The 14223-nt window shown below is 38.7% G+C and overlaps 1 protein-coding gene across 2 annotated transcripts in view; it reads left to right on the top strand.

Annotated features, from left to right (window-relative positions):
- LOC127416039 (protein FAM184A-like) overlaps positions 1-14223 on the top strand; it is a 172765-nt gene that overhangs the window by 67524 nt on the left and 91018 nt on the right. For both annotated transcript variants that reach the window (XM_051655131.1, XM_051655130.1), the window contains exons 5-6: positions 579-760; positions 9315-9500. In XM_051655131.1, coding sequence (XP_051511091.1) covers positions 579-760; positions 9315-9500 — 368 coding nt within the window. The remainder of the gene's footprint in view (positions 1-578; positions 761-9314; positions 9501-14223) is intronic.

The raw sequence follows: 14223 nt of genomic DNA, 5'->3' as shown, positions 1-14223 counted from the left end.
TGTTGATGGAAAAACAAATCATGCATATTTATGTTATTGATTCTTTATTATAAATATGACATGAAGACCTACTTTCTAAATATCTGTTTGTTTACTATGTTGTATTGACGTGTTGTACAGTAGCTAGCATGACTTTAATGTCTCCTGTATGCAATGTAATGCAAACATAGCAGAAGAGAAAGTGGCTGTGAGAAAAAAAGTAATGCAAAAATAATGCAAAAGTAACGTAACGCTTTACATTCCTTAAAAATTAACTTTTTAATTAATTAAGTCACTTTATTAAGGAGTAACACAATATTTTTCAAAAAGTTACTTTTAAAAGTAACGTTACCAACACTGCTTAACATAGTCATACACTAGGCATCCAAACATAAGGTGTAGAGTAAACAACACTCCTTGGGGCAGTAGGGTTTAATGTTAACAATATTGGCAGTTAGAATGGATCTTTGATCCTGTCTGCCTTCATCTAGGTATTTCCCCCATCTGCAATAGATGGGATTCAAACCATTGACCTTCTGGCAAATAGTGCGCAGTTCTGTCCAGTGGCCCATCACCAGCTTGTTGTGTCTGCCGATCAGGTCAGATCGGAAGTCTGCAGGCCACTCAAATGACTCACGAGGCCGTCATTCGGGATCTTGAATCGGAAAAGTCTCGTCTGAAGGACAAGGCATTGCGTCTGGAGGAGGAACGAGGTGCGCTGCAGAACAAATGCCAGATGCTGAATGAGAAGCAGAGACAGCAGATTGTCTCCCTCGAAAAGGTAACAGATCAAATCAATCCAATTCACTAAATATGCATGCTGTACCAGGTACATTTTTGGCTGATATTACAAATCCCTTTTACTTTTCAACTTCTTCCAACCACCTGGCTCCATTTTGGTATGTGTTATGGATTCTTTTCACAATTAAAATGATTCCCAGGAAAATCAAGTCACAGGCTACTTTTTTTTTTTTCTTGTATTTTTTCTCATTGAATATGGTGTTTTACTTGGAAATACATCAGATTATGAAAGTACAATGTGCAAATTTTAAAAATTGCAGATGCTATTTCTCATTGACTTTAAAGGAAAATATTTAAATACCACGGTGTGTTTAAAATCATATTTTTAACTTTAACGTTGAATCAGAAATCTTCTGCAGAAACATTTATTTCACATGAGATCTTCTAAGACATCATTAGCTTTTTAAGCATATACTGTATGTGTTTAAAACCAGCTGCTTCACTGACCATTAACAGAACTAAATCCAGATGCCCATGTTTAATTCAAAAGACTGGAGAATGCTCAAGACCTTAGAAAATACGGCTCTTTGTGGATGTTCAGTTTGATTGAATAGGAATCTTGTGTCTCAGTGGTTTCACACAGCCTGGCATTCATGTTTCTTTGGCAGAGCCAGTATGGCTATTTATTTGAATCTGTACAGTATGGCATTTCACGCTGTTTTCATGCAACAATCTGCTCTCCCAATTAGGCTTTTTGGCTGTCCAATCCCATTTAGGTTTTGTTTAATTATTAATAAGCTGAGAACCTCCAATAAACAGATTGTAGGAATGTTGGCTTGTTTTGCTGCTAAAATATCTTTCTCAGCAGTTTTAGAAGCAGAGTTTTGGTGGTTAGCACACATGCTCCAGACATGTTGAGCTTTGGTGATGTGGATGATGTAGGTTCAAGTGTGATCTACAGCTCAATGTCATCTTGTTATCGTCCCTCCTCTATTGGGGAGACCTGAAAAAACTTTCTGTGACTCTTCAGCCTTCACTATCTTTGTCTAAAAAAGAAGATTTAACAATAACATAAAAATGAAATGGTTTTCTTTAAAGGGATTAGTTCACCTAAAAATGAAAATTCTCTCAGCATTTACCCTCATGCCATCCCAGATGTTTATGACTTTCTTTATTCTGCTGAACACAAACTAAGATTTTTAGAAGAATATTTAAGCTCTGTTGGTCCTTATAATGCAAGAGAATGGTAGTCAGAACTGACTCGGAAAGTCCAAATATCATATAAATTCATCATAAAGTAATCCATACATCTCCAGTGGGTTCCATAATGTCTTCTGAATCGATCCAATCGGTTTAGGGTGAGAACAGACCAAAACGTAATTCTTTTTCCACTACTGTATAAATCTTGACAGCAGTCTCTTTGGTGATCATGATTTCAAACTGGATTACACTTCCTATAGCGCCAGCACTAGGAAGTGTAATCAAGCTTGAAATTATGATCGTGCCTAGAGACTGCAATGGCAAGGTGTACAATGAAAAAGGAGTAATATTTTGGTTTGTTCTCACCTGAAACCGATTGGAATGCTTCAGAAGACATTGATTAACCCACTGGAGTATGGATTACTTTCATGATACGTTTATATGATATTTGGACCAACATTCACTTGCATTGTATGGACCTACAGAGCTAAAATATTCTACAGAACACAAAAAGTCATTCACTTCTGGGATGTCATGAGGGTGAGTAAATGATCACACTAAACACTTAGTTTGCGGTCTTTGGTCTTTGACCATTGCGCCATGTCTCGCTGATATTTTTCAGTGTTTTGTGCAGGAGTGGCATCCTTTTTTAGATGCATTTAAGATAAAATAACTTTTCAAGATACCTGCATTCTGTTCCATTCTTGCACTTCATCTTTTATTTAGAACGCATTTGGCCTGAACGGCAGGGACGGATTAAGATGTCGGGATGCCCTGAGCACGGATGCCTTAATGGGCAAACTCAGGAAATGAATGGCACATAACGACATGACAAAGATCTCTCCCATTTATCTCAACGGTGCTGTCGTGCACATGCAGTGTAGACATTGTTAATTATAATACAATCAGAGCGATCTTTATCACGTCGCGTTGTTTTCATCGAATATAATGTAGATGAATGGATTTCAAAGATCCACTGGTAGCAGCACATTTTACACAACATTGTTTACGTGTATCGCCCTTTAAACAGCATTTAGTGACATGAATATGCGACGGAGAAAAATGTACACGTCACATCACATTTTAACAATAAGACAACAAACTGGCTTATGTACTATCACATTTATTATCAGTATCCACTATAGATTTAAAGCCTCTTCAGATCGTGCTATCATAAGACAATACAGTACATTAAACACTAGCAACATTTCAACAACCTCAGTAAAAATAACAGTGTTCTTACCTTCGCTGATGTGATGGGTTTCTGTATTGCTTTCCTTCAAGAAATGTCTACCACAATGTCATTAAAGTTTAGTTCTCTCACCAGTTCGCTTTTTATAGCAACTACAAAAAGTTGATTTTTTTTACTTTTCTTTAAATTGATTCACTTGAAAACCACTGGTTGTGGTTTTTCCATTTATTTTGTTTACTTTGAAAAAACATGTCGCTGAGTGCTCAATTAAGTGCCCCTCACCAATAAGCCAGAGGGCTCTGACTAAGCGGCATATGGCATATTTATTATTATTTGGCAATTATTAATTAATAACAATTGCCAAATGAATCATATGACAAATTGTTCTGTTACTGAATAAATAAATAAATAAATACAATTAACTTTAATGTAAAGCCTCCTGCTGGTTGGAGGCCCTAGGCAAATGCCCAGTAGGCCCATGCATTAATCCGTCCCTGCTGAACGGCTCCAAAGACAGGTGTCTGTTTGGGGTCAGGTGAACCCAAAAATCAGTCTAATTATACAAGGCTTCCTTCAGAATAGTTAGTGAACCGCCAGCTTGTTGATTTTGAAAATATGTAGTTTTGCACATCCCTACATTGTATAGATGAAGTAATATGGTATTACCATCTGATACCATCACTGTACCACCATAGTACTTTTTTTGAAAGTGAGAAGATCAAAGAATTACAGGATAACTCTCTCTGAATAAAATGTCTCAACAAGCATTCTCTTTTTTTGCCCACATCACAGTTGAGACTTTTGTTAGTTACATAGCCTTGAGTTAGGTGTTACTGTGACAACATGTACCAGATAGAGCAGGAGAGAATTGTAGAGTGATTCACTGTGATGACGCTTTTCAGGTCTTATAATGGGAACTGAATTTGCTTGCGGCCTGTTGCTTCACAGTCTCAATGTGGAAAATGTCAATGGCGGTTTGAAAGAGTCTTTTTGCTGTCACTCCTATCCTCTTAGATTGGATTCACAGCATTACTGAACAGCAGCCGGTGAGGGGTTCCTTACCTGTTTCTGTTTGTGCCCTTTTCAAAACCCCATAGCCTCTGAATTCCTTCATTTCCATAATATAGAGTTAATTTCGCTTTGTGTCATGTTAAACTGAAAGTGAAAAGAACTTTAGACTTTTGTATACTGCTGTGCACTGATTTTATTCTTTATGCCGTCAGTATGAAATGATTGTTTACTTGAATTAGATAGATAGATAGTAGGCATGTAACGATACACAAATTTCACGATATGATACGATGCATAGCTTCATACGATATAAAACGATACGAGCACCCACAAATGTTTAGCTCAAATTTATTCAAGGATTCGGCATAAATGTCTTTTAAATAATAAATGCCACAAAAGTGTCTGATATTGGCAACATAAAGCAGAGCTCTAAGTAACTTAAACAACAACACTACATATGTTTCTTTGATTGTTTAAAAAAACTAATATAACTAATATCTCAATTTTCATGTTTTTCTTGAGAAAATAAGTTTGTCTACACTCTAGTCATTTATATTTGTATAGCACTTTTCACAATACACATAGTTTCAAAGCAGCTTTCTAGAAAATCATGCCTTGTTGTCTGAAAGCCCCCCTGTGAACAAGCTGAAGTGACTGTAGCAAGGAAAAAACTCCTTTCAATGTAATTTAGTGTTGGAAAAAAAAAAAGAGAGGAACCTGACCTCTAGTTCTATTATATATATATATATATATATATATATATATATATATATATATATATATATATATATATATATATCCAATATTATTTAGCGACTTGAGCAAAAACCTATCAGCACACGTAATTCTTCCCAGTTTCACTTTGCAGGTAAACTTTACCGCCATTATTACTGGCTTATAACGTGCGCAAGTGTTGTTCTCAAAGTCAAAAGCAGATAAATATAAGTCTCATATAATCACGGGTTTCTTACATTGTCGGTTTTTTGGATAAGCTGTTTTTTGATAGTTATGACTCATAACTTATGAGCAGGGGCGCTTTAAGATACCTCTGGGCCCATGTGCTCGCTGGTCCGCTGAGTCCCTCTTCAAGTTGTTGAGCATCTTGGTGTGCATGTCATGCTCAGTGTCGGTTGAGAGAGGCGGCTGTTAAACTTACTGCTGCTGTTTCTGACTCACAAATCCACCGATTTGCACTTAGATGTATGCGTAAATTAGGGTGACCATATTGTAGTTGTCCAAAAAGAGGACACTGTGGGGGGTGTATTTAATGCATTGTATTTAATACAGTTGAGCTCAAAATTTTGCATATCCTTGGAGAATTGGTCATATATGTACCATTTTTAAAGAAAACATGAGTGAGCAGGCAAAACACATTTCTTTTATTTCTTATGGGATTCATATTCAACTGTAGGTTATAACAGAATGGCACAATTATAAATGAAATGACCCTTGTTCAAAAGTCTGCATACTCTTTGTTCTTAATACTGTGTATTGCCCCCTTTAGCATCAATGACAGCGTGCAGTCTTTTGTAATAGTTGTCTATGAGGCCCCAAATTCTTGCAGGGGGTATAGCTGCCCATTCATCTTGGCAAAATGCCTCCAGGTCATGCAAAGTCTTTGGTCGTCTTGCATGAACCGCACGTTTGAGATCTCCCCAGAGTGGCTCGATGATATTAAGGTCAGGAGACTGTGATGGCCACTCCAGAACCATTTTCTGCTGTAACCACTGGAGGGTCAACTTGGCCTTGTGCTTAGGGTCATTGTTGTGCTGGAAAGTCCAAGAGCGTCCCATGCGCAGCTTTCGTGCAGAAGAATGCAAATTGTCTGCCAGTATTTTCTAATAACATGCTGCATTCATCTTGCCATCAATTTTCACAAGATTCCCGTGCCTTTAGAGCTCACACACCCCCAAAACATCAGTGAGCCACCACCATGCTTCACAGTGGGGATGGTATTCTTTTCACTATAGGCCTTGTTGACCCCTCTCCAAACATAGCACTTATGGTTGTGACCATAAAGCTCTATTTTGGTCTCGTCACTCCAAATTACTGTGTGCCAGAAGCTGTGAGGCGTGTCAAGGTGTTGTCGAGCATATTGTAACCGGGCTTTTTTGTGGCACTGGCGCAGTAAAGGCTTCTTTCTGGCAACTCGACCATGCAGCTCATTTTTGTTCAAGAATTGTCATATTGTGCTCCTTGAAACAACCACGCCATCTTTTTCCAGAGCAGCCTGTATTTCTCCTGAGGCTACCTGTGGGTTTTTCTTTGTATCCTGAACAATTCCTCTGGCAGTTGTGGCTGAAATCTTTCTTGGTCTACCTGACCTTGGCTTGGTCAAGAGAGCCCCGAATTTTCCACTTTTTAATAAGTGATTGAACAGTACTGACTGGCATTTTCAAGGCTTTGGATATCTTTTTATATCCTTTTCCATCTTTATAAAGTTCCATTACCTTGTTACGCAGGTCTTTTGACCATTCTTTTCTGCTTCCCATGGCTCAGTATCTAGCCTGCTCAGGGCATCCACGTGAGAGCTAACAAACTCATTGACTATTTATACACAGACACTAATTGCAATTTAAAAAGCCACAGGTGTGGGAATTTAACCTTTAATTGCCATTTAAACCTGTTTGTGTCACCTTGTGTGTCTGTAACAAGGCCAAACATTCAAGAGTATGTAAACTTTTGATCAGGGACATTTGGGTGATTTCTGTTACCATTATGATTTAAAAAGGAGCCATTTATCATTTTGTGATGATAAATGGCTTCATATGATCACTATCCTTAAATAAAAGACATGCTTGATCAGTCATATTTTCAAAATCAATGTCAAAATTTCACAATTTCTGCCAGGGTATGCAATTTTTTGAGCACAACTGTATATTTAAAAAAATTACATTTATTGTAACGTATATATTTAAAAATGTATAATATATTTATACATTTGAAATGTGTAAATCTAAAAAAAGTTTACAAAAATGAATGTAGATCCTTGTTTCACCCCTCACATGGCCTGATCTGTGTTCTGTTTTTGTATTTTCTGATTTTTTTAGCACTGAAGTACCAGCTTTACAGGTCAAGTATAGAGGTTGCACTACAAATATCAGAGGAAGGGGTTGTAAAATTGTAATCATGGTCTATTTTATCCATCCTATTTGTTTACGTTTCCCTGATAAGTAGTATATTTCAAAGTCAAAATTGTTTCCACAAATTACGTTATTTATGATTCTGGTTGAGAGCGCAGGGCACTTCTGGTGGCATTTTGCCTACACACATACAGTGCATGGCTGCGCGCACAGAAAGCAAGCGGGCGGGCAAGAGAGAAAGAGAAAGAGATTTTTTTTTTTTAAAGACTGCACACTTAGAGTGCTTCTCAAATGGATGGCTGCAGCCTAGTAAGGCTGTGTCCTTCCTAGACCAGTCCTTCTGAGGCTGTAGGCTAGACTGTTCCTCAGCACTCAATGCTAGAATGAGACAGTCTAGTAAGTGTGCATGTGCGAACCATAAGCTTAGAACCATGTGATGTTTTACTTTGTTTAGAAAACCCATATACTTCAGAAAATGATAAATATGTCCTTTATCCCTTAATTTGTCACTCAGAGTCACTCAAAAAAGCCTTTAAATAAGACATTTTGCAACACTGATCTTAGAATTTATATTTAAACCCTTTCAAATATGAAAAAACAGAACCCTAGACTTGTACAAACTATAAAACTTTTTAAGCTTTTCAAATTCATGTAATTGCCCTTTTATTAATTGTATATATTTATTTGTGCTTTGTATCTTCTAATTTGTTTTATTGTCTAAACAACTTGCATTTTTTATTTTTCTACATATTGTCTTGGTGCAAATGTGAATAAAAACTTGAAGTGAGAAAGAAAAAAGTAAGGAGCATCATAAATGTTTCCGCCTCCGCGGTCACGCAACTCGTTTTCCACCCTTTTTTAAAATAATTTGGGACGTGTGCAAAGGTTTGTGGGTGATTGAAGGCCACAAAGGATACACCCAATGCATCCTCCAAAATATAGCAAAGAAGGATACGAAACAAGGCCGCCTTCCAAGTGTCCTCACAATTGAGACGGCCTTCGACGGTGCTTGATGACGTGGCAGCCGAGATATCCAGCCTAACGAGGCTGCAGCCAAGCACCCTTAGTCTGCTGCTCTCTGTCAAAATAATCACGCAAGGACACGTGAACACAAAAACTAGTGCGAAGTATCAAATACACAGAACGTATGAGAGTCCTAACTGCACGGCAATATGAAGAAAGCCAAACCCCAAACATTTATAGCCAGTTTTGAAATCCTAGCTGGATGCTTTTTCAGGACCGAAAAAGAGGACATGTCTGGGATAAAGAGGACGTATGGTCACCTTAGCGCAAATAAAACAATATGATGTACTGTAGCACCAGGACATGACACCGTTGTTTGGCCAATCTGACAAGTTGTACCGCTACAGTACAATCTACTTGCCGTTTGCCATCGATTTTCTTGCCTACTCTATGTACTGTGAGTGTGTTGCTCTGTTTTCCTGTGAGCGCTCAGCGCCACATCTCGCGGGAGGAGACTGTTCCGCAGCTCTCAATGTTGCATTGCCTGTTTTTAATTACACTATAATGTGTTTGTTTATGCATCGTACGATATATATGGTATTGTATAGTGAGCGTCAGACACACAGACACACACATTTTTTCATTTTAATTCATCTTTTTCTTTTTCAATGTCATGATGAAAGTATTTTTATTTTGTTTTGTTTTATTTTTTATTATTATTTTGTCACATTACAGTAAAGTGGTGACAAAATCTCATTTAATTGTCATGAAAATAATGTAAAAATCTCTACCGAATATACTGTTCAAAACGAATTTTCTGACACTTTGTAGTTTGTCAGACATTAATGGAACATGTTCATACTTTGTGCTGAGCCACACCTGTGGTTGCTTTGCTTGGACACATTTGTGAACTTAAAGGGAACTGACTTTATACATTCATAACTTTAACACCAGTTGGTAATTTCAGAAATGTTTTGGCATCATTTATTTGCAGATGTCACTTGCTTTGATATTTTGTTACTTAATGCAGTGATATTCATACATTTTTAAGTGTGATTTTGGTGTCCAAATAATTTTTGGTGCCACTGTCCCTCAACAATATGCACCAGACTCCCTCTTAACACATTTATCTTGAATTTCAACAGTCACTTCGAGAGGAGAAGCAGATCTATGAGAAGGAGCTAATGAACCTGCGTGCCAAATACGAAGAGGATACTGCTCATTTTAAGGATACCCACAGCCGGGCACTGGAAGAGCTCACCAGAAAGCACCGGGTGGCTTTGGAGAACACCCAGAGTATCGCAGAGAAAGAGAAGAACCGTGTCCTGACTGTAAGTGAACCTACACCTACACCTACATGCTGTCAGCCTGTGCCCACACACACACCTTAAAACACTCTCAGAGCAGTCCTGATGAGCTATCAGCATGATTGCACTTCAGTTTTTATGCTATGCTCAGGCTGAAGAGAAGCGTGCTGTGTAGTCGTGAGGCGACACCTTGAGAAAAAACAAGACGTACCTCGAGTGTTGATGAAGGAACTGGGAGAGGATTGGACAACGTAATAATTTAACATAAAGGATTTCAAATGTGTCCTCATTTATACACAACATGTTTATAAGTAATTTACAATCACAAGAGGATCCTTTCTCTCTACACATGCTCAGGCTCTGATCAGATGAAACCGTGTATGACTGTAGAAGATCCAAAATATAGTTGCATTTTAGTCTTTCTACAGACTGTAATGAATTGTTTCCGTTTATTTAGCAAACTTTTTTATATCTAAAAATTTTTCAAATTATTTAGTGAAAATTTATCACATTATTCAGTTATTTTAGCAAGGCATTAATTAAAAAAGACCAGTCAACATAGCTGGGAGTGGTATAATCCATCTCACTCTATTTTTTATTTATTTTTTAAGTCATGGGATTGTAATAGTGGATTTTATATTTTGATGTGGTAGCAAATGAGAACGCAAAAATAATATTTGCTGTGGTCTCTGTTAATTCAGCATTCATCGCTATTGAAGATTCCCCCGCTATAGTTTACTTCTGTGTTCCAACCTCGCAAATATGACAAGTGTCCATTGTGATAGACAACTACACTACTGATGTATTGTCTTCATTTTAACCCTTAAAAGAACAGGAACATAGAAATACTTATGCAAATTAATTTAGTGCTTTTTTTCCCTCAACACATTAGGACTCAAATAACACAATTTCATCTGTTTTTTAAAATATGCCTATGTGGTTCTTTGGAGAATTAAAAAGTTGACTTGATGTTACATTATAGGTGCTTCAGATCAGTGTTTTGGTTTCTGTTTAAAAAAAAAAAAAATATACATTATGAATGACTAGGTGTGACACTAGTCACTGAACATAATATGAAATTAAGAAATCAATTTAAAAACACGTTTAATAAAATCATGTTTTAAAATGTAGTTAAATGTAACAATGAAATAATAAATTAATAAAGCATTTTTCACAGTAAATATACTTAATTAAAACCATTTAATTTATGTTTTAAAATGTAGATAAACAATATAAAAATATATATAAATACATTTTTAAATGAAAATGCAAAGGCTTTGTGGAGCACATCAACTGCTCATGCTCCTACTGCCGATAGCCGTCCAATGAAAGGCCATCTAACATCTACTTCTGCTTGTCTCATCTGTCATTTAACTCAACAGACGAGACAAGCATTTGGCAAATGCATTTTTGGCATGTAATTTAAAATTTTAATGTAAGTTTTATTAATGTATTATTTTGTTTTATATATATATATATATATATATATATATATATATATATATATATATATATATATATACACGCTGGCTGCCAAAAGTTTGGAATAATGTACAGATTTTGCTCTTATGGAAAGAAATTGGTACTTTTATTCACCAAAGTGGCATTCAACTGATCACAATGTATAGTCAGGACATTAATAACATGAAAATTACTATTACAATTTGAAAAAAAAATAAAAATAACTACTTCAAAGAGTTCTCATCAAAGAATCCTCTGAGTGCAGCAATGACAGCTTTGCAGATACTTGGCATTCTAGCTGTCAGTTTTTCCAGATACTCAGGTGGCATTTCACCCCACACTTCCTGTTGCACTTGCCATAGATGTGGCTGTCTTGTTGGGCACTTCTCACACACCTTACAGTCTAGCTTATCCCACAAAAGCTCAATGGGGTTAAGATCCATAACACTTTATTTCCAATTATCTGTTGTCCAATGTGTGTGTTTCTTTGCCAACTCTAACCTTTTCTTTTGGTTTTTCTGTTTCAAAAGTGGCTTTTTCTTTGCAATTCTTCCCATAAGGCCTGCACCCGAGTCTTCTCTTTACTGTTGTACATGAAATTGGTGTTGAGCGGGTAGAATTCAATGAAGCTGTCAGCTGAGGACATGCGAGGTGTCTATTTCTCAAACTAGAGACTCTGATGTACTTATCCTCGTTTAGTTGTACATATGGCCTTCCACATCTATTTCTGTCCTTGTTAGAGCTAGTTGTCCTTTGTCTTTGAAGACTTTAGTGTACACCTTTGTTTGAAATCTTCTGAAATAGTTTTTTGGCAATTTCAAGCATTGTATAGCCTTCATTCCTCAAAACAATGATTGACTGATGAGTTTCTAGAGAATGTTGTTTCTTTTTTGCCATTTTTTATCTAATATTGACCTTAAGACATGCCAGTCTATTGCATACTATGGCAACTCAAAAACAAACACAAAGACAATGTTAAGCTTCATTTAAAAAACCAAATAGCTTTCAACTGTGTTTTGATATATTGCAAGTGATTTTTTTGTACCAAATTAGCAATTTAGCATGATTACTCAAGGATAAGGTGTTGGAGTGATGGCTGCTGGAAATGGGGCCTGTCTAGATTTGATAAAAAATGACTTTTTTCAAATAGTGATGGTGCTGTTTTTTACATCAGTAATGTCCTGACTATACTTTGTGATCAGTTGAATGCCACTTTGGTAAATTAAAGTACCAATTTCCTTCTGAAACAGCAAAATCTGTATATTATTCCAAACTTTTGGCCACCAATGTGTGTGTGTGTGTGTGTATATGTGTGTGTGTGTGTGTATATATATATATATATATATATATATATATATATATATATATATATATATATATATATATATATATATGTAAGGGGGTTCAGTGGAAAGGAGGAGGCGAGAACCGGCTTAAGAATATAAATAATAGTTTAATAAACAACTTAACCAAAAAACACACAACCATAAACACACAGTACAGCTGCCTGTAATTCTCTTTGTCTCTCGAACTGTCGTCCCCGACCCCCTTTATCCCTCGCGCACCCCCTCAAGCTGATTGGGGACCGGGTGTGCGTCATTCCAGCCTGGCCCCACCCTCCTCGGCTCTACACTCCTCCCGGCGTTGCCTCAGGCCGGGGAGCCCCCGGCATGACATACATCCCCCCTTCCTCTCCGGGGGGCGTGCTTTGCGCCCCGACTGCTGGCGGGTCATCCCCGCCTTCCTCGACCTGGGAGGAGACAGGAGGGGAAAAACAACAACAAAACAAAAAAGGCGAGGGAAAGGCCAACACAGAGCGACAGAGAGAGAGGGGAGAGAGAGAGAAAAAGAAACTCACCGGTTCTCTGATGCGCCGTCGCGTGGTCCTGGATCACTCCTCCACCCTCTCAGGCGGACGGCAGCCACTCCTCCCCGGGCGGACCGGAGTCAGACCTCCGACCCCCAGCAGCCAGAACGCCCCTCCGCGTTCCCGGCGTCCCATGGGGACACTCCTCCGCCCCTGGCAGCGGCCCTACCACTCCAGGCGGTCGGGGAGTCGCTTCCCTCCTCCCCCCGCGGACGGCGGTCTTCTCTCAACCCCTCCGCGTTCCCAGAGGATGGCAGGGCACTCCTCCACCCCCGGCAGCGGCTCCCTCGCTCCAGGCGGTCGGGGAGTCCCGTCCCCACTCGCCTCGCGGACGGCGGCTGTTCCCCGTGTCCGGGTGGTCGGGCTACTCCGTCCCCGGTCGGATGGCAGCGGCGCTCCCCTGGGTGGACGGCAGTGTCGAGGACTCTGCAACGGGAATCCCTCCTCCTTCCCGGGTTTCGGCACCAGTGTAAGGGGGTTCAGTGGAAAGGAGGAGGCGAGAACCGGCTTAAGAATATAAATAATAGTTTAATAAACAACTTAACCAAAAAAACACACAACCATAAACACACAGTACAGTTGCCTGTAATTCTCTCTCTCTCTCGAACTGTCGTCGCCGGCCGCCTTTATCCCTCGCACGCCCCATCAGGCTGATTGGGGACCGGGCGTGCGTCATTCCAGCCCGGCCCCGCCCTCCTCGGCTCTACAATATATATGTATATATTTAAGCAATATCACACGAGCAAGAATGCGATATGGCCCTACATCAGCACTGCTGTGATTTAGGGCCATATAGCATGATTGCGAGTGTGATATTGCTTATATACAACAGTTCAATGAACAAGTACATTTAAAAAATTTGGAAAAAATGAGTACGGTCATAAAAATGCATTTGTGCATGGAACTACTTTCTTACGTGATGTATCAGAATCTGTCGTTGCTGGTTCAAACCAAATAATGCATCCAAGCCTTCGTTAGTAATTCAAAAATGTCACTTCAGAAATAGTATCACGGCTTGTCCTTTTCTAACAAGTTCTTGGATAAACAAGGATGTGTGTGTGTGTGTGTGTGTGTGTGTGTGTGAGAGAGAGAGAGAGAGAGAGAGAGAGATGGAGCGTGTGCGATCACCTGTTGCCACGCCCAAGCAGAGATGCTGTCAGCTTTCTGAAGATCAGCTTTCTCAGTGGAAAAATAGCTGTACAAGCAGGGGTATTTCTCCCTATTTCGCGGTAGCCGGTGCGCAAGAGTCTTTCACTATAGAAACCGCAATCTCCTCCGCCATTTTAAACAGCACGTCTTCTCCAATGTGGAAAGTCCGGTAAGAGGTAAGCGCCTTGAGTTGTGTAATTAATTAGTCTGTTGTGTCTCTTAGCTGTGATGAGCCGTAATGCTGAAGTTGTTCGTTTAATGCCATTTAAA

Source organism: Myxocyprinus asiaticus, chromosome 25 (genome assembly GCF_019703515.2).
Source record: "Myxocyprinus asiaticus isolate MX2 ecotype Aquarium Trade chromosome 25, UBuf_Myxa_2, whole genome shotgun sequence".
In the NCBI taxonomy this organism is placed as follows: Eukaryota; Metazoa; Chordata; class Actinopteri; order Cypriniformes; family Catostomidae; genus Myxocyprinus; species Myxocyprinus asiaticus.
The sequence above is the reverse complement of the archived record's forward strand: the minus strand, read 5'-3'. Positions and strand labels throughout refer to the sequence as shown.